This window comes from Scardinius erythrophthalmus (genome assembly GCF_964197995.2).
Source record: "Scardinius erythrophthalmus genome assembly, chromosome: 13".
Lineage (NCBI taxonomy): Eukaryota > Metazoa > Chordata > Actinopteri > Cypriniformes > Leuciscidae > Scardinius > Scardinius erythrophthalmus.
In genome coordinates, this window is record NC_138233.1 from 14,587,073 (window position 1) to 14,611,098 (window position 24,026).

The following is a 24,026-nucleotide window of genomic DNA, read 5'->3' on the forward strand; positions in this document are numbered from 1 at the left end:
ACAAAACTTATCACACAGCGTGCAAGTACCAAACTGTATTGCATGTATTGCATTTGAATTCCATAGAACTGCTTAGAATTGGTAGAACTGCTTAGAATTGGTGTAAATTTGTGCATGTTTGTGTATGTTTGGCATGGGAGGTGTAGGATTTCTGTAGGCATGCCAGTCCATGTGCTGCTTGGACCCAATGAAGTGGTGCAGGGTCCTGGCAGTGGACAGCGGAACACACTCCATCCAGTCGTCTCTGATTGGAGGAGAAGCCTCTCTGCAAGTCCTCGCCAGAGGCTCATTTCCGCAACCGTTTTTGTTTTGAGCCAATTCAGCAAAATTTTTGTCAAACACACAAATCACTGAGCGGTGAGGGCGTGAGCGGGGACTCGTAATGGCACGTAAACACAAAACAGGAAGAGATCCTGCACTGCAGGTGTTCACCCCTCAATGTCTCCAGATCATTTTGAGTTTTAACAATATGTGACGTCCTCATCTAGCAATCTGATGAACCATAAACAACCAGGATTAATCACAGAGACAGTGCATTAAACAGGGAGAGAGAGATTCAAGAAAGACTGAAAAATTACTGTGAATTAAGAGGAACCGCCTGAGGAGGGACGCATTAGAGCCGTGTGGAGACATTAATTCACTTACTGCTCTGGGGAACATAGCATACAGAATTTTTCATTGAGACACATCTCAGGATCTGTTTGTTTTGGCTGTGTCGCGGCCGTATGGGCCCGGACAGCCGGATGTGTTTATTTCTGCACAGATGTCGGCTGAGATTATGCAGCAGTGACTAGGTGACAGTATGTCGTTATGGTCATTTAGCAGGGGGTCTCAGAGGAGGGCTTGAGTACTGTAGATGATTTGTGGGATGATGGGGCTAAACTGGGATTGAATGACTATACAATATTTTCAATAAATGAAATAGCAAGGTTGTATTTTTTTTTATGGTGAATTTGTAATGTTTTATTATTTTTATGCTATAGTCAATCACTGCTAAATGGTAGATATAAATGTATATAGTCTTTTGTGTAAAATCAATCATTTTAAATGCCACATAAATTAGGCATCACGTTTCATCATGAAATTAAACTATTAGTGTTTTAAAGATTAACTTTGAGTGTTTGATGATGGAAAATGCTTAGTGCAAACATTTTGGAAATGTAGTGCTCCCTATGGCTAGTCACTCCCTGGGACTAATGAAAGGCAAAGAGAGGAACATAAAGGCAGTCTGACAGCGGTACTGAACAAGACACAAGGGTTTCATGACTGAGGGAAAGCTCCTTAATCATGAGACTTTTGCTGGAATGATTGTGTCTCCGTCCCTTTGCTCTGGACGTGTGCTGAATTCCAGCAATACTTTAAGTAACAGCAGAGTTACTGCCGCTTTGGCTGAGAGAAACAGAGCTTACGTGACCCTCAGACATTACTGATATTGTATTTATCTGCCGTGTACTTCAGGGTTCAGCTGAGATGAATCTGTACAAATGGGTATTTGTTTTTTATGGTTATTTTAGGGATCACTTCTGTTTGATTATAATTGTGTATATGATGGAGATGTGGTGTGACTGGTATAGTTCAAGTCTGGCTCAGGTCGCTTCCCAAAACACAGCCCCTTTTTTCCTTATACTTTTCTGTCAGAAAGTTGCTCGGTCTTCGACTGCAAGAGCGCGTCACAAATAAACCGAAACTCAGTGTATAGGCTATCACTGACATGACAAATAGGCATATAGAAAGCTTGAAATGTTTACTTCTAAACGAATCAATTCGAATCGAAAACAAATACTCTCTGATTATGTAATCCAAATGAAAGGTGCATTTCTCTCTATAAGGCACGTGCGTGTTCACTATACTGCGGAGATGACAAGTCAGCAACGTTAACTTCATCTTTGCAGCCAACGCATACCAATTTTTATAAAATTGGTATCGAAGTCAAGGTATCAGTGTATAGTGTATTTGAGTGTAAAATCAGTATTTTAAATGATACCCACCCCTAGGCATGCAAGTACTATACAGCTCTACTTGAATGGTACATGACAAAATCGCCAAAGCTGTTTGTCAAAATTATCATTATATCAGCAAATATATCCATATCTGACACAATGGTATCCTAAAATTGCTTCTTCAGCTAAAATTGCAGTATTTTTAGGCACATGGGCATTAATGAGTGGAGGCTCTTTTAATGGAAAAGTGGGACTTCCATTCCTACAGCCGCCATGTAATATGTTGCAAATTATTTTTTATTTTTTTGAGTGAGTCATGTCTTCCTCTTACTTCTAATCTCTCTCAATATAAAAAGGTAATGTGATGAAAAAAGGCTACTGTATAATCGAGCAATATTATGCAAGTAAGAGTGTTGTGCTTCAGGATATCAACAGAGCCGTGGTTCAGATGTTGGCACCAACTGTGATATTGCTTTTATAAGCCTACAACAGTTCCATAAACAAGCAGTTAATATCAAGTAACTTTTTTTACACACAAACTTACATTTGTATGCTGTTTTTTTATTATTATTTTGCTCCACTAATGAAAAGAAAACAGTTGCATAATCGTTGCATGACACACAAGATGAGGGCAGTGTAACTTTTTTTAACTTATTTATTTTTTATTTTTTTAACTTAAACTACTTTTAACTTGAGCACAGTGTTTTATAATAATTAGTGTGATTATGGGAGTTCTCTAAATCCTTAACTGTGTGTTGCAGCTGCAGGGCGGCCCTCGTGGCCGGGATGCCACTGTGTACCCTGCCAGTCGGCGGTGGATCCTGAGGGGCAGGAGTTGCCCACCCAGTGCAGGGGGCAGAGGAACAAACACCCTGATCACGACATGAATCTCTGCTGGAATGAGATCAAGCGCAAATCCCACAACATCAGGTATACCTCTTTTTTTTTTGTCCATCTGCTTGTATCACGCTTCTATTAGGTTAATTGTCTTCTGGGGATTATTAACCTTTCCTTAGTATAGCACCAGTTAGAGATGCACATATTGCAAATTCAGAGGCACTAATGAAACCGTTGATTGAGTTTGGGCTGTTTTGAATGTCATTTGTATGTCTGTAATGCAAGGTGCTTTTACATACTTAGCCTCATAATTACAGTCTCGACCCCAACTTTTTAACAGGGCGTGATTGGTTTAGACATCTTCCCTGCAGCACAGAATAATAAGATCATCCAAGGATATCCAGCAATAGCGGAACCCTTGTCAGTATGCTGACATCATCTGGCCCAGAAGGAAGGATACATCCATATAACATCAGATGTAATGGAAATGGATGGAATACTAAGTGGCCTCTACAAAAGACCCTCTGGGATTATATTGCACCAGCATTCAGCGGCTGACTTTTTCAGTTGGCTGTGTTTTGACAGACAGATGTCTCTTCCTTCTAATGCCCTGATTTTTCAGCTTTGGCATCTGTAAAATGCAATGGCAGACATTTTAGAAAACATTTTAACTTTCTGGTTTAGTTTGTAAGTAATTAATTAATATATATATATATAATTAATGGATTAGTGTTAAAGGTTTTCGTCTCTGCAATGGTGTTTTTGTAGAACATTGACATTAGAACTGTAGAACATTATTTGTTTTATGCCTAATACTGAATCACTGCTTGATTTTGTGGATTGTTTTTCAGAGCACAAAACAACATGAATAATTTACTTGAAATTTTAGCAGTTTTTTCTTTCTAAGGCACTGTGACAGAAATAAATCAAACAGACTTGCTAGCGGGGCAGAACAGAGCTTGTCTTTGTCATTCTCATCAGAATGTTTGGCTTCATTGGGGTCCACACACACGGCTGTGAATGTGCTGTGACCGGGGGGCTATGTGGCTGAGGGGGGTATATGGGTGGACAAAGGCATGCTGGGAATGTGTGATTTCAGATGTGCTTGGATGTTTCTCACTTCTCTGATGGCGCAGCTGTGTGTGGGTGCTCATGATGCGACTCAGAACCCACATCTTTAAATCTGTTCAAAGCATCTCTTTGTTTTAGATTGTAAATAATCAACACATCTGAACTGACACAATTTTGATTATAATTCAGGACTGTATCATGCTGTATTTTGAAGTAAAGCTCTGTGTTGATATCATTCCACATAGATTTACATTGTGAAGTGTAAGTGCAGAGCCTGCAGTGGTAAAAGTTATAAAAAGAAGGGCATTCTGGTTCAGTTCTGTTGAATGCTCAGTGCTAAACGGCAGGGAAGTGAATGGTGACCTTTCAGCTATCCTCAAAGCTGCGTCCCATCTTTTCAACTACAGGCAGAAAAAGGCTTGATTGAGCACTAACAGCATTCTAATTGCTGTCCTTTCTTTAGGCTTGGAGATTAGAATGTTAAAACCCCTTTTGCTAATGGGTCTACTATCATGTCAAACTTGACATGTGCTAAATGTACTTTGTGCATCTGAGTGCAGTCTGCAATAGAGAGAGGAAATGGAATATTCCTTCAAGGCTTTGTGCTTGTTTTGGAAATGAGATGTTCTTAAACTTTCTTTAAATTATTAAAAGTAGATGGTTAACTGTGTAGACAGCATGAATCTTTTGTCAGTTGTAGACCATTAAAGAAAATTGTCGTCATTTACTTGCCCTCATGTTGTTCCAAACCTGTATGACTTATTTTCTTCCGTGGAATACAAAATAATATTACTAAGTATGTTGGTAGCCAACCAGTTTTGGTTACCACTGACTTCTATTGTATGGACAAAACCACTGAGACATTTCTCAGCATTTGTTTTATGTTCTAATTACACAAAATAAAGGAAGCCTGACATGAGGGAGAGTAAAATAATTAAATTTTTTTGCTTGAACTATCCCTTTAAGGATCCAAATGCAGAAAATAATGAGGCTTCAAAAAGGGATGTCATGAGAACCGATACTTCGGTACCAAGTCTGTAACAACATTTTAAAATACTGACGAAACTTGTTTTTCTACAATAGCGTAAGTACCGATGGTAACGAAGGTAGCGAGGCTGCAGTTCTTCCGGAACTGATGGGGGCAGCACATACAGTACGCCTAGAAGTGTTTCAATGCAGTCACAGAAAAATGCCTACAAGAACATGGAAGAACGTAATAAAATATTGGAAGATCTGTAATGTTAAACCTATTTGACTGTATGCCTGTTGATGGGACATGATGCGTCGTGATTTTCCTCAGAGTTAAGAGTGGGCTCAAGCAAGCTCGTCGCACGTCTGACTAGACTAAAAAATACTGTATTGTCTCGTAAGAAATACAGTAGCTTGCTGTTATTATTTTGCTTGTCAAATTCAGCGTCAATTACAGTATTCAACTGTATATCCTGTATTTTTACCTTTCTATTTACTTGCCCATGTCTTGATACTGCAATTTCTGTTCCAGTTATTTTACTTCCAATCACAGTATTGTTTTAAGTCACCCTGTAGTGAAAATCAAGCTTTTGATATTGTTTTTATGTCTATGTGTTGACAAACCATGTGCAAATTCCTCTCAACACAGTCCATTGCGGAGTATTTTCTCCTTAAAGGATAATTCCGGTATTTAACACCTTGAGTCTATTTTGTAGTTTGTTTTGGATGAACTAGAGTGGTGGACACAGAAATTTTAACGATGGTTCCTGTCTCGACTTTTTGACTCTTTTAGAATCGCCTTTGACCGCTTCAGAGTGGCTGTCTATGGGCATGCACGTGCATGTCCTTAAAACAACCCTTAACGGTCGTTTTCAAAACTGTGCAACTCACCGAGTGGTTAGTGCTGTTCGTTGATGATTAAAAACAAGTAGCTTAGCGAAATACAGTTTCTGTTGTGTTTTATTTGTCATTTTGTAAAATCCCATTGATTTCTGTTGGAGGACTCATTGCTCGTTGATATTACTGCGCTACCAGAAACGGAAAAGGGGGCTGTTTACATTTGGTTGTAGTCTTCGCTCGGTTCTCCGTCTCTCAGAAGGCTAGCGTGAGCCTAGACACCGAGTTCTGTACCGTGTCCTTGTACGGCAAAGTGGTTGTTGCCATCAAGTGGTCGGGAGTGTGCTAACGCTTCAGACTCAAATATCGAGCGGAAGTTTATATGCGGTTGTGAGGTATCTGAAGAAATATTTCCACTATACCAAATAACACGGATTGAAATCATACATTGCGCCAATATATTTGTTTTTAATCATCAACGATCACCACTAACCACTCGTTGAGTTGCACAGTTTTGAAAACGAACGTTAAGGGTTGTTTTAAGGACATGTACGTGCATTAGAGATGCGCGGATGGGCTATTATTTCATCCGCAACCGTATCACAAAACTCATCATCCGTCCGCCATCCATCCGCACCAACGTTTTTGACCAATTTTCAAAAACGCACCCGCCTGCCATCCGCTGATTGGGCGATGCAAGGCGCTGCTGATGACTTGGTTCAACCGCCCGCCCCCCGCCTGAATTTAATTAGAATATTATTTTTCGTCACGGCATCCGCCCGATCCGCGGTGTATCCGCGGAGTCCTCGGCTGTAACCGCCAACCGCGCATCTCTAACTTGCATGCCCATAGACAGCCACTCCGAAGCGGTCAAAGGCGATTCTAAAAGAGTCAAAAAGTCGAGACAGGACCCATCGTCAAAATTTCTGTGTCCACCACTCTAGTTCATCCAAAACAAACTACAAAATAGACTCAAGGTGTTAAAGGGGGGTTGAAACACTCAGTTTCAGTCAACCTCATGTTAAATCTTGAGTACCTATAGAGTAGTATTGCATAAAAGAAAGATAGGCTGTACCGAGTCTTTTCGGAAAAAAACGAGTGGCTGGAGGCGTGCCGTGTAGGCGGAGCTAAAGAATCACGAGCGCGTGTGGTTTTACGATAAACAAACAGACACCTACAGTGGCCAGCTAAACAAATGTATTTACACACATCATACATCGCATGCTCCATAGATACATTAACTATACCTGATCATGTTGTTTACTTGCTGTGCTTACGCGCCGATAGCTAACAACACACAGACATTTGAAGCAATTTTACTCACCGCCTGCGGTTCTAACGCATGACCGTGAACCTTTATCCTTGGGACTGTTCCATCCTTAAGCATTAGAGGATCTGCAAATCCGGCGTCGAACTGGGCCTTGTTTATAAAACAATCATGGTCGAAATGCAGGGAACAAACAAGAACACTTGCATAACTCCGTTGATGCTCTGTTTAAACAAACTCCATCCACTGGTCCCTTAACGCTGGGTTCTTTGGAAATCAGTGAAGGGTTATCTTGCCATGGCAACCAAAAACACACTTCTTTTGGTGACATTGTTTATTTCTTTAAGTCCTTTGAGTGGAGCGCAGCCGATGACTTCCCTAAAGCCGAGCACATCGCTTTGATGGGCGTACTGCTTTTGCTCTCTCGCTCTGGTCTACGGGTGCGCGCGCGCCCTTTTGGGAGAAGTGCCCTTAGGACCCGTATAAGGATATTCCGCCCCGTCTGACGTCACACAGGCCCATACTCGAAAAAAACTTTCCGAAACTTGTGACAAACCGGAAAGAGTATTTTTGAAACAGAAATACTCCATCAAACGTACAACTTAATTTTTGAAACTTTGTCCATGTTTAGCATGGGAATCAAACTCTTTACCAGTGTAAAAAACTCAGTATGCATGAAATAGCATTTCACCCCCCCTTTAAATACCGGAATTATCCTTTAAAACTCATGGTCTTAAATGGTCTCAAAAACACGGTTTGAAATTGCTGGTGATTCTGATGTCACAAACTACCTTGTAACCAATGTGTGATCATCAACGAGTGGATCTCTTGAGTGAGTGGAGGTGGGGTTAATTTGCATAATCATAGAACCACGCATACTAAATGAGGCAAGGGTGTAGAGTTACATTCAAGCTATTTTACGGCACGAATATTTTTTTTTCAAGGCAATTTGACTACAGGGGGACTTTAAACACTTGAAAGCTATGTGCCACTGTTCATCAAGAAGCCATAACTTCAAATGGCCGGGTATTGCAATAGTAAAGCTGTGCCTTAAAAATGTTGACTGCATTGAACATCTTTTTTGTAAAGCTAAACTGTTTCATTTCATTTATTATTTGAAGGCCAAGTGTCATTAACAGTTTAAATAAAGGAGTTAATGTTTAAGTATTATTATTATTTTTTTATCGTGGTATTGACTTGGGTATCGAGTATTGTGTTCTTTTGGTGGTCTCGGTACCGACTACTAGATTTTTGGTACCGTGACATCCCTAGCTTCAAATAACAATTTCAAAGTAATGTAAAAATACTCTTTCTATTAAATGTGTTGGGAGAATATTATTATCTACTGGGATATCCAGAAAGATTTGCTTTGGTCAGCAAGCTTCACCAGAATAACCCTGCTGATTCAACAGCCAAATAAGATGTTTGTGTTGTCACGATACCAAAGCTATGACTTTGATACGATGCCAGACTAAAATACCTCGATACCAATACTGAATCGATACCATAGGAAAAAAACTAAAACAGTAAAACAGTATCGATACATATCGAAATATCAATATTTTTGACAAGTGTCGTGTTGTGTAAGTGTTGTGGTCGATAGCAGTGCAGGAAACACTGTCATAGTGTTGTTCTTTTCGTCCACGTTGGCGAAATTTTTTTATTTTGAGCATGGTATGGAACTGAACATCATGCGTTTTTTTTTTTTTTTTTTTGTTTTTTTTTATGGAACCAGCTCTCGGTTACCATCCAGCCTGGGCCACCACTGAAATGTGTGCCTGTCTTTTCAGCAGGGTTATTTTGAGTTCAGCCCATATCCTGACAGTCTACTCATTATGAGGAAATTTCGAAATGTTGCAGCCAGTTGTAAACACAACCTTTTCTAACTCTGCTGAAATCCACATATTTGTGTTTGCACCAGACAGTTGTTTCAGTCCTTATACGGTTATAAACTGCATCAGTTGCATCATGACATGGGACCAGAGATCAGAAGCAACAAAAAAAGGAAATGTTTGTGAAAGTTATGCTGTGGTGTTTTGAGTTTTTTTGCTAGGCCTTGCAAATAAACCCACTATTCAGACACCCTAATGAAAGAATGAGTCAAAAGGGATTTCGAAGTGCATGAATTATTAAGAAGTAGTCTACCCGGCTGTGTTTGTAGGGATTAAATCAAATAAAGCTTGTCCAGCAGTCTCATCTATTAGTGTGGGGCCAAGCGGATCGCTCTCTTTTGCTTGGTAGACACGATGCACTGCTGAGACAGTTACATTCATGCACCTATAAATCTTTGAAGAAATAGTAATCATGTATTGACATAAACAACCAACAGCATGGGGTGCTCAGCATGTGAATATCTGTCCCTTAGAAAAATGAGAAATTGTAGTTAGGCTGAAAAAAATTTTAGCCGAGAGAAGCTGCCAGGCACTTAGGTGGCACTCATTATCCCTAACTTGGCAGAAGTTTTGCATTGGGGAAGCTAATGATACAGTTGGACCGCCTCACATAGTTTTGGGTTTCCGCAGTTTAGCTCTCTCTCACTCATATACTGAGGTAGCTCAGACTTAGTGCTTTCTTGCCGGGTCTTGTTAAAGTCAAATGTCTGCTTATTCCCATCTGCCCATTATCTGCCCTTAAAAAAACTTGTGTACACATGTCTCTACAGATAATTTATGCTTTAAGCTGAGTTTTATTGGATGTGAGTGAATATATGAATACATCTAAAGCTCTCTTGCAAGAAATCTATTCCTTTTTGCATTTCAGTGCTCATATGAAATATTCCGATGGCGTGTTCCAATGGAGTGTTTATGCATACACAATGACATACGGAACTGGTTGATAATACAGGTGCAGTATTTGTATGCATGCAAGTGCCTGTGCAGTAGCCCATTGTGTTTGCTTAACTGTGTCTCATAAACAGAATGTAGGGTAATGAAAGAGGCGAGACGGGCAATGCTGAATTGTAAGGCTCATTTCTCCCAGGGTGCCAACGCCTTTTTATAGCCAATGGCTTCATTGCTCTACGGATCTGTGCTCGAGACAAATCTCCCACCCTTCTTTTTCATTCAGTGTTACTTTTTGAGGCTGGTATCATTGAGAGGACAGGCCTCAAAGAGAATGGCGCAGCCGTAGGCTACGCTTCTGAAACAGAAACACAAATGAAAGAGAAAGGATATCACCAGGCACCTCAATTTATCTGTAGCATTTATTTATTTGCTGATCCCTGAAGCGACCCCATCTGATAGTTATCATGCAACATTTACATTTATGCATTTAGCATCAATGCGACTTAAAGAAAAAGAACAAAGCATTCATCAAACAGCCAACAATCATAGTAGTACACGATGCCAGGTTGATTAGACAACTCATTTGCAAACATGACCAATGAGACAGATTGAATGAGTTTTATGTTCTTATTTTGCTTTAATGTGTACAATTGAGATTCAACTTACAATGTACTGTAAGCAACTTACGATGTTAATTTAATTTATACATTTTTTCAGTACGTTTGCTGGGAATCAAACTCCATCCTGATCTCACTGGTATTTGTACTAATGTATTTGTACTGAAAGAAAATTGCGATATTTGATCTTCTCAGACTACTTTGCTATGAGAGCATCGCAAATTATGTCATTGGAGCGCCCAGTCTATTCTTTGCTATCTGCATCAAACTAACTTTTTGTAGGTTTATTATTTCTCTAAAATATTTCAGTTATAACAAGTTATCAGATTATGCATATCGCAATGTGTACATTTAAATACAGGTAATGGCATATTTATTAAATACAAATAATTACATTTTCTATTAACCTAAAAAGACTTGTAACATTTGTACATCACTGAAGTTGTTCATACATAAAATACATGTTTTAGATGCTGCAATAAAGGCGAAAAGTAATTTAGTAAGACGTCTATGCAAACGTAAGAAAATAAATGTGTGTTAGAACCTCATTTTACACTCAAACACCTTATTTTACTAATGCATCTATGACCTTGGGTTACATCTACTGTAAATTGTTCTGGATAGAAGCATTTTAATCTGCTTAAGTTGCTCCTGCTTATAAGTTGCTTTGGATAAAACGTCTGCAAAATAAATAAATGCCAGTGTAAAAATCTTTTAGTACAAATGGCTCTGAAAAGGCATGAATTGTCCTCAAGCAATGGCTTGCATGTGTGAACACAGTGAAAGTAGCTCCTGGTTGGCCTCTTGTATTGATTGCTATTTCCTATGCTAGCCATCATGCTTGATGGTTCATATTGAACAAGCAACGTTACAAGACTGCCAGAGCACTGCGCACAGCTGTTACCTGTTTGCTTCCCATTTGCTAGCAGTCATGGCCAGCCAGGAGTCACACTAACATGCCGTCCAGCTCCTGCAACGAACCGATCCAGATGTCTCCAGCATGTGCCATCTCAGTACTGCTATCCAATCCATTAAAGCCCCCCATTAATCTCCATTTGTTAACCTGAGTTTGCTATCTGGAGCCAAGTGTGGAGGTCTATAATACTGCCCTGCTCTGATTCCATTGGGATTTTATTTGTTTCTCCTCCTCTGTAAAAATGACCATGGGATTTGGATGCTTGTCCGGCAGAGGCATTGTTTGATTTTGTGGCTTTTGGAGGAATCCCCATAAAGCCTCAGAGAGAGATGAGATGATCGATGGTCTAAGTCTGAGGATTTAGAAGGGCTGCAGGAACCCAGCAGGCTGTGTACGGGATGTAATGTACTATATCTGTGATGGCGAGAGAGGCAGAGAGATGGTGTGCATTGCTCAAACATGCCACAGGTTTGAGATGCTACAGTCTTGCTGTGGATGCTCAGAGCTCTAGATGCAGGAACTGCTCTGATTGAGTCAAATGTGTCGAGAGGACAAACCTAACAAGAAAGAGGAGAAAGAAATTATGATTGCATCCAGTAAATGGGTGTAACAGTACAAGTAAAAAGTCTCTTTTTCTCTCTGACTACATTTACATTTAATTTGGTAAACGTTTAAATACTATAGAAGTCAATTTCTTCCTCAGAGTAAAAAAAAAACTAATTACGGTAATTACGACTTTGTTTCATAATTTTTTTTTTTTTCTGTAATTGCAACTTTTTTGTATCTCACAATGTGATTTTTATATATTTTAATGTGACATCCACGTCAGCGGAGGTGAAAAAAAAAATCGAATAAAAATCGCCCATAGCTCTCCTTCTCTTAAAGGGACACCAGGCAACTCTTGAGTGTTTTTTCTCTACGAAGCTCCCCCTAGTGTCTGGTAGTAAATGCTTTCATACACTCTGTCGTAAAAACGAACTGTTGTCACCCCACCCCCCTCGCCACAAGCAACCCAGCTGATCAGCTGTCAACCCAGCTGAGCAGAGGAACCGGCTATTTCAAAACCAGTTATGTCTACCGAGGCAAGTAAAGCAATATTTTCTTTCCAACTGATGGCGATTTTTTTTATTTTATTGTGTTGGCATGCATACTAGTATTTTTACCGGGAACGAACGATATGAACGAGGCAAACTACTGCTTTCGTGATTGTTTGTTTTTGGGAGAGTGGGCATGAGCATAAAATATATATATATATCGGAGGCTAATATTTGTCTAAAGTTATATTAGCAAGGTTCATCTAGTAGAATGACAGTTACCTTTGCCTGTCTAAGAAAACATCAGAACGTTTTTTCTAGCTCGATGATGATATGTGCAACATGTTTATTGCCTATTATCAGACGCGTTGACTTAGTGACATAAAATTAAAGTGTAAGTTACACAAATAAAACCGACAGAGGAACGGCCACACAACTACAGAAATCAAACGTGTTTGCTAATGACAATGCCTAACATCAAAGTTATAGTATCTAGTGTAACGTTAAGTAAGCCCGTAACAGACAGCGATCATAATAAAAAAACTTTACAGACAATAGCAAACATCCTGAGGTCACAATTACTTGAAATTTAAATATTAAACAGAGTTTATTCCAAAGATACTTACAAGTGCAACAGCAATAAGGCCAGGTCAGCATCCGTTTTGCAGGCTTCTGTTTCTCTCAGTTCTCACCATTCTGAAAAAGCCGGTCCGATATTTAACTTTACTCGAGTCTGACTTATTGCTCAGTCAGTCTCCCGTTTCCTCTTTCGTTGGTCCTCCGACAAAGATTTCCTAGCTTTCTGCTTCTTTTTACAGGCTCAGCCATAACTAAATCTATCGTTGCCCTTTGCTTAGCTAGCCGGTGCTTGAATGGGGGTGTGTAATTACGTGTGCAGTGCCGTCAAGCAATTCGTTACATCGCGAGACCTGATATCACGCGATACTTCCTGGAACACGACCCGCGTCCCAAAGTTGCAAGTGAGTTTTTTCCGCTCTCGGGCACCAGGGGGGTGCGAAACCACCACCATTCAACCCGAAATAAGTAATATAACCATTCCACTGACTCCGAAGCTGTTCAGTTAAGGTTAAAAAAGTTACCTAGAGCCCCTTTAACACTTCAAAGACAGTTGACCTATCAAAATAAACCACATAACAGAATAAAGGTAAATCAATGTCCATTTCCCGCCAGTCCTGTGTTAAAGGACAACAGGCACACAAGTTTTTTTTAAGTTTTTTTATCCAACCTTATGGTGAGATGCGGAGCGGAGCACATGAGAACAACGTAGTCTTGTAGCTGTTCGCTTAAAAGATCTTGCTCGCCTCTCAAACGCCCAATTTCAAAACGGTTTTCACAGGGTGAATTTTGAGTTCGAATGATACCTAATCTATGATGATTACTAAAATATGTGATGTGAAAAAAAGTCAATAAAAAAGAACGCCAATCTTCCCACTAGCAGGACGTGACAGTTAATTAAACACGTTTTTCTCAAAATTCCATTCCTGAAAATCTTAGCGATCAGCCGACTTCAGATAACCATAACTTTTGTTACAGACCAACGATGAAAGAAATACAAACAGATTTGGAATGTGGTATCAGCTTTAATATGGTATCCAAACCTGTAATAGGTCAAATTTCACCAAGTGGTGGGTTTTCCCAGATCGCATCACATGTGCTTACATTTGACATTTTTCTAATTTAATAAAAAAAAAAACTTGTTCAAATTATTGAATTATCAGCATAACAATTTGTGTGAAAAGCTGAATTTGATGCTGAAACCGTCTGTAGGATGCAGTTCACATGTTTAGTGTCACAAATTTGGTTATTTGATTAGTGACCTAAAAATCTTTAATTATTTTATATTATTCCTTTTGTTCTGTTTATTTTTATAGTCTTCTGTGTCATAACTTCTTCATTCAATCATAACAATTCTTCATTTTATACATTTTTTAAAGTACTAAAACATTACCAGGTTTAAATGAAGAAGAAAATCTTCAAGATGGTTTCAGATATGGATCCCACTTTATTCAATAGTATTCACGTTTATTGATAATTGAACCTTTGGCACTGTTTGCACCAACGGCTCTATTTACATTATTATAATGTTCAATTAAAGCTATAAGTCTTAAGAAGCCTTGGTTTGCAGTGAATTTAGAACAGCTAGGGGCATTGTTAGGCACGGAGCGGAGTCCATAAAAAATATTTATTTGAATATTATTGCAGTGGTGCAGTAATACTGATGTAAGGAGGTCACAGGTGTATGTTTGTAGAGTACTTTACAACGGATCAGGATCAAGAACCAGAACAATCCTTTTTAGAAGACTTTTTATACCAGTGCTTGATATACACTTACAACACACTAACATACTTTAATTTACAAAACTACAAAGAACACACGTTCCTGTAATTGTATCAAAAGCAATATGTGCCAGTTATAGCTGAAGGCTAGCTGTGTGACAAAAGGCTCTTTCAAGAACTACAAGAACGAGATCTTCAAGAACCTTTCCATTTCCAATTAAGTTCAACCCATCACCACTGACTAGAAACGCTACGTGAACTCATTAAACTCACAGAGTCAGGAGCTTCATTTGATCCTTGATGTGAATATAGTGCAAGAATCTACAGCTTGCTCTGTGACCCCAGCAGAATTTTCCTTGGGCTCAATTAAATTCTTTTGTCTTTGTATGTGTGTGTGGTTGCATATGTGTGCTAATTTATCCGCTACACAGTCACACCAGTGGAGGAGGTGTGTGTGTTTGTTTGTGTTTGCGTCTGCATGATGAAGGAGCCTTCGGGCAACTATAGAACACACAGGCTTTCTAATGAAATGTTGGCAGCCTGGCTGCCTTTATTGAGTCTAATAACACATCATTATAGGGAGTGCTGTGCCCACCCTCCCCCAGTACAATAGAGGTCTGGACAGGTGAAGCCGGTTTCTCATTTGACTTTTCTCTCTTTTCATTGTATCCCTCCTCTTGGTCTGTAATTATGCAGTATATAAGAGCCAATGCTTTCATTTTTACTGAGAATGAGATATCGCTCTGTGATATTTTTTCTTTTTCTTTTTCTCAAAAGTATTTTTTTTTTTATGTGCCATTGTTTTGTTTGAAAATATTCTTAACAAAGCTAAATGAAACATATGTTTGCCTAAGTTTTGTAAATCTAACTGTGTTGTCCTAATGAGCACGCACTTGCCTGACAATTGGCCTGTTTCTGCGAATTATTAAAAATAACAAGCACATTAGTGTTTGGATGTCCCAGTGGACACTGTCGCTTCAATTATGACTAAGTGGAGGCTACGATTAGCCTTGTTGAAAAAAGTAATTCCTCAAAACAGTCTGTGTGAACCAGAAGTGGATTTTCGAATGAAGATACACTAAGGCCAACAATCACTGTCTTTTTACTTTGTCATTTAACGGACGCTTTTATCCAAAGGGGCTACATATGACACAGTCAGTCCCGCTGGAGCAACCTGGGGTCTTGCTCAAGGGCATAATGATGACAGCTCATGGATTGTGGAGTTTGTACCTGTTTTTTGGGTTCTGTCTGGCCCAGATCCTTAAAGCTACACCATCTTTGATTTGGTCTTTAGAGCTCAGTAGCTGAGAATGGAGCTTACATTTGCACCAGTCAAACCAATAATAAAATAACAACAATAATAATATATTTCATTTAAATAGTTTGTCATCCTGCGGCCCCCTTGGAAGTTTGCTAAGACCCATGTTTGAATTTAGGGGGAAAAAATTATAGCAGTGTTTCCATCCCATTTTGTTCACTAGAACAAAATCGACAGTGTTGAGCAAGTTTGTTTGACCAAATGACATGACTGTGACATAACATGAAAAACATGAATGTTTTGATGCACATGAATTTATTCAAGAAATGTTTCCATCATAGTTTTAATATGCTCATGTCTTCTTACCGTATTATAAGACGTATTACGTCTTATCTACTTATCCACGTATTAATTTGGTGTTTCCATACAGCATTTTTATGTGTTGTTACAAAATAATCATATGTAGTTGGAAACCCAGTTTCAAAGGGTGAATTTTTTTCTGTCATTGACAGTTTTTTTTTTTTTTTTTTAGCAGCGTCAGGAAAATCTGAAGGCCGTCTGTCATTTTGACAGATTACACTGAGGGTGATCAATTGTAACTTCAATTTCTAGAACAAAATTAAAACTGCCACAAGAAGTCTGAGGCCTTTGATGCGTTTGATTACTCATAGGCGAGCATCCAGTTTAAGAGAAAGGTCGGAGTTCAGGCAGATACGGAAAGTCGATTGAGTTTATTCAGTAAATTTTTTTTTTTACTTTTTTCATTCATATTTTAATGGTAATTGTATTTTGTAATATTGCGTTGTTCATATTTGCCTGTTCAGGCACAAAGGTCTTATTTTAGTGGCCTCCGCTGTCACTACAGGGAAACAAACAAACATTGTGGTGTTAAACATGACAAGTGACGCACAGTCTCTACAAATCTGTTCTCTTCATAAATAAATAAATAAATGCATAAGCCTATATGCTCGTGCTGTAAGTTCATGATTAAAAATGAAAAAGTGAACAAAAACAAAAGCTATAAAATGTTTTATTATCATTAAAATATTAACATTTAAATGACGGGTAATATAGATTATGACCGAATTTTCACGACCCTCTCTGTCAAAATAACGGACTATGAGAAAGTCTAATGCAATCACTACCCAGCTAATAACCTGTTTTGGAGAATTATTGCACAAAATAAGCCCATTAAGACCCATGCTAAAGCACACCTGAAACCAAAAAAACAATAGTAGTAGTGACCTAGTAAAATATTGCTGAGATGAGCCCAAAATATAGCTTTTTATCCACATTTCAAAGATATATGTGCTGCAAATCTGACACTGCCCTCACTTCAAACAGCAGCATACCTGGAGCAAAGCAGCATCATGCTGTGAGGCCGCTTTTGTATCAGCAGAGGTTGAGCATCTTGTTAAAATGAAGGAAGACAGGATTCTGCAAATACTTGGAGCTGAATTCATGATCCCAAACATCCACAAAACATCCACAAAAAGGTGAATGTCCTGCAATTGTCTTGTAAAATTGTGCCGCACAACCATCATGCGTCTAACCCTTAATGCATGGCCTGGAGAAAATCTGAATTGGTACATACTTCACCCATGACTTAATGCGGTGCGGTCATCGCTGCATTACCTTTGCAATGTTTTGCGAAGGTAGTGCAATTGCTAATATAAAATATACTGTATTTTAGTAATTAAAAAATATGAATGCACATAACATGAATGAATGCACTATATATTTTCTCTTCTCGTTTTAGCTATTTTTTTTTTCCCCCGCGTTCCCTGAACTTTGACAATGCTCTTGAGTGGCATATAACAGGCTAGAAATAATGCAATTGTGAGGACACTGGGGGTTATTGAAACAAGGTTTTTCCTCTCTTAATCCTCTGTACAGCATCAGCTTGGTTGCTGACAGAACCAGCCGGTCTCTAAAACAATTCCAGTCCGTGTGGGCAGGTAGCTAAACGACTCACTTTATATTTTATTTATCATCATGTGAAAATGTGATTCCTGCAAACAAATAAGATTTTCATCCCACGATTTCCTCCATGTAAATGCAGGGCAATGGGTTGAGACATGTTTTTCTGTTTTATTACATGCTGGGACCTCACAGAGATGTGTTATGCTCCTCAGTATATACATTTCTCTTCTTTTGACATGCCTGGGTTGGAGATGGAGGAGGGTTACTACAAGTGCAAGTAGCCTGTGGTGTTTTTTGATCCCATTTCCTGACATTTCTTTTTTATAGATAAACAGTAGATTTAAAGTCTACACACCCCTGGTGAATCAGCTAGTTTTTGTGATGTCAGTAATGATACAAAGATAAATTGTATGAGAACTTTTGTACATTTAATGTAAAAAACATTTAAGAGAAAAAAAATATTTACAAAACTGCGTAAGTGTGCCCACCCCTAAACTAATACTTAGTTGAATCACTTCAACTAATGAATCTTTGATTTTATTTCAGCACTCGGTCTGTTTTTATAGGATTCTATCATCTTTGCACATCTTGACTTGACTCTTCTTTGCAAAAATGTTTCAGATCTGTTTTTTTTTAACAGTTAATTTAATTATGAAATGAGTAATATTTATTTATTTATTTTTGTGTAGATACTTAAGAAGCCTGGTAGAGACCAGCATCCACATGAATCCAAACATATGCTGTTGTCTTGCTATGCTGGCCTCTTCACCAGGGAATAACATAGCAAAACCCTCAAAAATAATAAAACAAAAAATGGTGACAAGTTGCTGTATGAATATGTCCTGAGATTCCATATATGGACAGTTTTTCAGTGCTGTGATCTCAGTGCTGTCTAAGATTTGACCATGGGTCCGTGCCCTGTGGCGGGCTGTCGTCTGCTGTGTTGGCAGGGTACGGCTGGAGGCCTTTTCGGACAACAGCGGGAAGCTCCAGCTGTCCCTGCAGGAGATCATCGAATGGCTGACAGCTAAAGACGAGGAGATGTCCGAGCAGCTGCCCATAGGTGGTGACGTCGGAGCGGTGCAGCACCAGCGGGAGTTCCACCAGGTTGGCTTAACACACACACGTACACTTATTCATGCTGTCATTCCCCACATTAGCATATATTTTCTCTTACTGACTTTGCTCTTGAACACGGTTAATCGTGTCATCTATCAACATAACAGAATCAATTCAATATTTTAAGATTGCAATATGGCAGCAGGAGTTCAGACAGAATGATATTAAAGATTCAAGCCCACCTGCCTGTAAGCTAATAAAAAGCCGCTAAATCCATTATCAAGATGCAAAAGTAGACCTGAAGGAAACATGTTAATTAGAAATCTGAACCCCCCCTCTGTTTCATAAGCCACAAAGAGGTTCCAAAGATCACTAAAAATAGAACAAAGAGAATAGTGACACCAACAGATGCAGGAACAATAAATAAATGTATGAAGAGTTCAGATGCAAAAGCCTATAAAAGTGCCATCTGAAATTTTCTTCTAGAATGACCATTTTTATAAAGCTTGTATATTTACGTTAAGTAATTTCACTTAAAATGACAATTAATAGGTAATTTGCATTGCCATTTAAGTTAAATTATTGAACCTAAAAATACGAGCTTGATAAAAATGATCATTCTAGAAGAAAATTTCAGATGGCACTTAGAGGCTTTTGCATCTGAACTCTTCGTATGTTCTCACATTTTTCTCTCCAAGTAAGGAATAGTTCTCCAAAAGACCTGTACTTGTGTTGTTCCAAACCCATTTAAAATTCTTTCTGACATCGGAAAACAAAAGGAGAAATCGTTGAAGTCCGCAATGTACATTGAATGGGTATGGAAGCGATCAAGCTTCAAAAATGGACACAAAAGCACTAGAAAAGAATCAAATAACTGGTTCATATGACCTTTTGTGTGAGAAACAGACCACACATTATTTGCTGATAATCTTCCCCTCTAGTGAGCTGCTAACAATTGTTACCAGATCATTGAGTCAGTAAGTCACTCGAGAATCAGTCAGATTTGTGAATGAATCATTCAGAATTGGATTACCTGATTCATTAAGGCAGACTCAAAAGAGTGATTCATTCACAGATCACACGTCATGTTTCTCTGATGAACAAATGTGAACCAAGGAAAGCTGGGGTTGGATGTCAGGATTTTGTGTCATACGGGTTGGAAACGATGACAGATTTTTTAATTTTTAGGTGAACTATCCCTTTAAATATTTACCACTCTCCTGTGCATACACATTATGTTCTGCACTCAAACATGTTATTTTTCCCAATACACAAACTCACATTGCCAAATAAATACACACCTTGTAATTGGTCCTGTACTACTGCAGGATACTGCTTCCATCTTAGCACCAATTTCCAATGCTGTCAGCTGAATAAAGCAGGAAAAAATAGGGGATTGAGAGGAAAGATAGAGCAAGAGAGTGAGAAAGAGAGAGAGAGATAGCAAGCTCTTTCTTCCTGTGACTGACACACTGTGAAATCAGTCTCCAAATTAACAGGCCTGTGTCTTATTGTCCCTTTCTTGGCTCTTACTTATTTCTCCCTTACTGCTCCCTTTTGGCTCTTAATGAAATATGTTCATGCACATATGCACATGCATGCACTCCTGTCCTTCTCTATCATTCCACCCACCACACTCTGTTCTCTTTTCCTTCAATTCATGCCTGCAGTGTATGATGTTCATGTTCCCAATATGCCACATTGCCCTAAAACTTTTCTGACGAAGCAGAGAGCAAAATCACATATGCTGCTCTGCAGAGAATTACAGCGTTTTAAGAAATTTGAATTATTGATCATTAGTGGATTTCTTCCTCTGTGTTTTAATGCGATACTCTTTTTGTCTTCCCCTGTGCTAATTCTTCTGCGTTTGTTGACACATTTGAATAGTTTGGTTTGGTTTAAAAACTGTATATATTGAAGCTTGTCCAAACACTCTAGACTGCAAATATAATGGTTTCCCATGAGTCTTTCAGGACTAATTACATATTATCATTAGTTTTTAGTGACTACTTAGTTGAGGAAATAACAGAGACATCACCAGACAGAAACAACCCTTTTTTGCGGCTTTTCCTACACATGTATAATTAATACATGAGTGATCTTGAGTCTTTATTTTTAGCTACTATTAAATTTTCACTTTAAGTGGAATAAAAACATTTTCAGGCCTCAGTTATTACATGGAATAGCAAGAAATGGGCAAGAGGGCTTTCCACAAAGACCCCTCATGAGATTTCAGCAGCACAGTAGTATATTTTTACTTTTAGCTGTTTGATTTCAGATTACAGTTTCTTGGTAGCTAATTCAATTTGCGATTATTCAATTTGGTTATAAGGACATGATACGTGTTACTGGGAGTGACTCCAAATACGGTTGCAAAGCCATTTTTGGGAATATCCATAACCAGCATGCTGCGTAACATTGGGTAATTCCTGTTCGTTATATAGAAGATTAAATTAAAAGTAATCTCTTCTTGCTATACGAAGATTGAACTGTTGGATTATCCAAATAAATGAGTTTAAGAAGAGGTGGGAACATTCCCCTGATAAATTAAAATTGGCACAATGAATAAATGTTGTTGCCCCTTGTAACTATAGGGAATACTAGAAAAACTAGAGGTTGTGCTTAGGAGTTAGGAATTTTCTCCATTATGGATATGTGCATAGTTCATGTCTGGTTTGAGCTGCACATCACTGCATTAGGAACCCAAATTGGCTTCTATTGGACCCAAGATGTTTATAATGGTCTATTGCAGGGGTTCTCAACTCTGGTCCTCGAAGTCCACGTTTCAAACCTGCATGAATTTGTCTTCTGTGGAACAAAAAAATGTCTGAATTGGGTCCAATATTTTTTTGGATCTCATTGACTTTCATTATATCAGAGCTTTAATTTATCAAATTAACTTTTTTGCTCCCAAATTTAAAAAGTTAGGTGCACCCTCCAAATTTGAACTTTAGCTCTGTAAGTAGAGCGGCACGACCGGCAGCATCCTGGCAATTAAAAGCCTTAATAATTGAACCTGATGAACCTGATTTGTTTGCCACACACTTGTCCCTGTATTCTTTGTGCTTGGCACTCTCTCCGTGTTTAACCAAGCTCTCGCGCTTAAAATGTATTGATTCAGTTGTGAACGTTTTGTCACCTGCAAACTCTCCCACAGGCTTTACAGTGAATGCAATGCATTGAACCATCAGCATAGCGGAGCCACTCTCAATCTTTTAGCCACTCTCTCCGAAAGATGTACGATTTCTTTTCAGCTGGTGGATCCACATTAACCACATCACCAACTCTGACTTTAGGTGACAGAAAAGAAAAAGAAATCTGTCACCGTTTCATCTTCTCTCTTATTCAGCCTTTTAAATTTTGCGCAGCTGTCAGCTCCCTGTCACGTGACAACGGAGTGCAGTGAAATATTAACCAATCTAAAATCTGCTTTAAAGTTAAGAACATAAGGATGAAGTTTGATTAGTTATGTAACGTTGGATAGAATGATGGTCCGGCCACCACGTATCAGCGCACATAAGGTACACACTGTGCAGTAATTTGCAAACGTTTTGTAGAGAAATTAAAACGGGTCGCACCACAACCATTATTTGCACTTGCACAAATGCTCCCAAATATATTTTTTACGTCGCACAGATTAAATTTCAGGAGCAAATGCGACCAAAATGGTCACAATTCTGAGCCTTGTATATGGACAAAAACAGTTCCTAAAAATATCATCTTTATATTGACAGAAGAAAGAATGTCATACAGATTTGGAGCAACATGAGGTTGAGTAGACAATGTCAGAATTTCCATTTTTGGGTGAACTATTCCATTAATAATAATCTGACAATATCTACCTAAGTAAAGCTGAAGCTTTATTCAGATTCTGTTCAGTAGATTGACATTTTAGTAAGTAAAGCTTTATTTATATAGCACCTTTTAAAAACAGTGTTTACTAAGTGCTTTACAGAAGAGAAATACATATGTGCATTCACAGAGAGAAAAAAAAAACATACATACACACACAATAGGAATAAAATAAAGAAAACAAAATACAATAATAAAATAAAGGTCCTAGTGAACAAATGTTTTGAGGTACTTTTTAAAAGTGCATAGTGAGTTGATTGCTCGTAGGTTGTCAGGAAGTAAAGAGTTCTTTAAGGCTGACTTGTCCATTTTTAGCCGTTTTAACAAGTTACAAGTTACCATTGAATGTTCGGGTCAATCTTGCTGGAGTATATTAGCAGAATAGCAGAAGAACTATTCACTTCTTGTCTTTGTAGCAGAAGAACTCACAGGTTTCGGGTGGTTTCATGAATATCTTCGGGTTCGGGTTTGTAACTAGGAAAAACTATATATTCTTCTGTGTCAGTCTCTGATGCTGTTCACAGGAACACCACGACACATGGGTGTGGTGCTGACGCAGGAGCCGGCCAATACTGAGCCGGCGTTCTGATGTACAACCTGGAAGCAGTGCACTGTGTTTACTACGTGATCAGTGTCAAGAGACTGACACTTGAGAGAAAAAAATTGTTGAATAAAGTCAATTTATATAAAAAAAATATGTCAACTCTGCATATATCCTTCGCGAACAATAACGCACGTTTGTCGATGGAGCGGGTTCAGACCATACTAAATGTTCTGACCGAGTTTGTGCAGGACAGAGCTCTAGGGACATCAGAAGTTACAGTGACTGATGGCAGCTGTACAAAGTACACAGGCTACACTGTAATTTAAATGTTAAATGGACAGTAAAACAAAAGGCAGAACACCATACAATCTGATAGGTAGCATTATTTGATAGTAGACCGGAACAGTAACTTCAGATTGACGCGCGGCTAAACAAAGGCAGAGTACCGTAACTCAATTTTAGCATTCCAAAACAAAGCCAAAGAGCGGTAACTGGTGTTACGGTGTTCTGCCTTGGTTTCTCATGGGCTTTTGGAAGTTACTGTTAAGACAACCCATTATTTTCTCGAAAAAACAACGGAATATCCACATAATAAAGGAGGTCTTGAATGTGCCAAAAATATCAATAACTCATTTTCGACCAAAAACTACGTTATGTTCTTTTGCCTTTGCACGGCAGTGTAGTCACATGAACTATTTTAACGATGTCTTTACTACCTTTCTGGCCTTGAAAGTGGTAATAACATTGCAGTCTATGGGGTGTCAGAAAGCTCTCCGATTTCATCAAAAATATCTTAATTCGAGGTCTTACGGGTTTGGAAC

General features: G+C 38.7%; 1 protein-coding gene across 2 annotated transcripts in view; it reads left to right on the forward strand.

Annotated features, from left to right (window-relative positions):
* drp2 (dystrophin related protein 2) overlaps window positions 1–24,026 on the forward strand; it is a 116,551-nt gene that overhangs the window by 36,033 nt on the left and 56,492 nt on the right. For both annotated transcript variants that reach the window (XM_081382144.1, XM_081382143.1), the window contains exons 2-3: window positions 2,702–2,870; window positions 18,701–18,857. In XM_081382144.1, coding sequence (XP_081238270.1) covers window positions 2,824–2,870; window positions 18,701–18,857 — 204 coding nt within the window. In that variant the 5' untranslated portion in view covers window positions 2,702–2,823. The remainder of the gene's footprint in view (window positions 1–2,701; window positions 2,871–18,700; window positions 18,858–24,026) is intronic.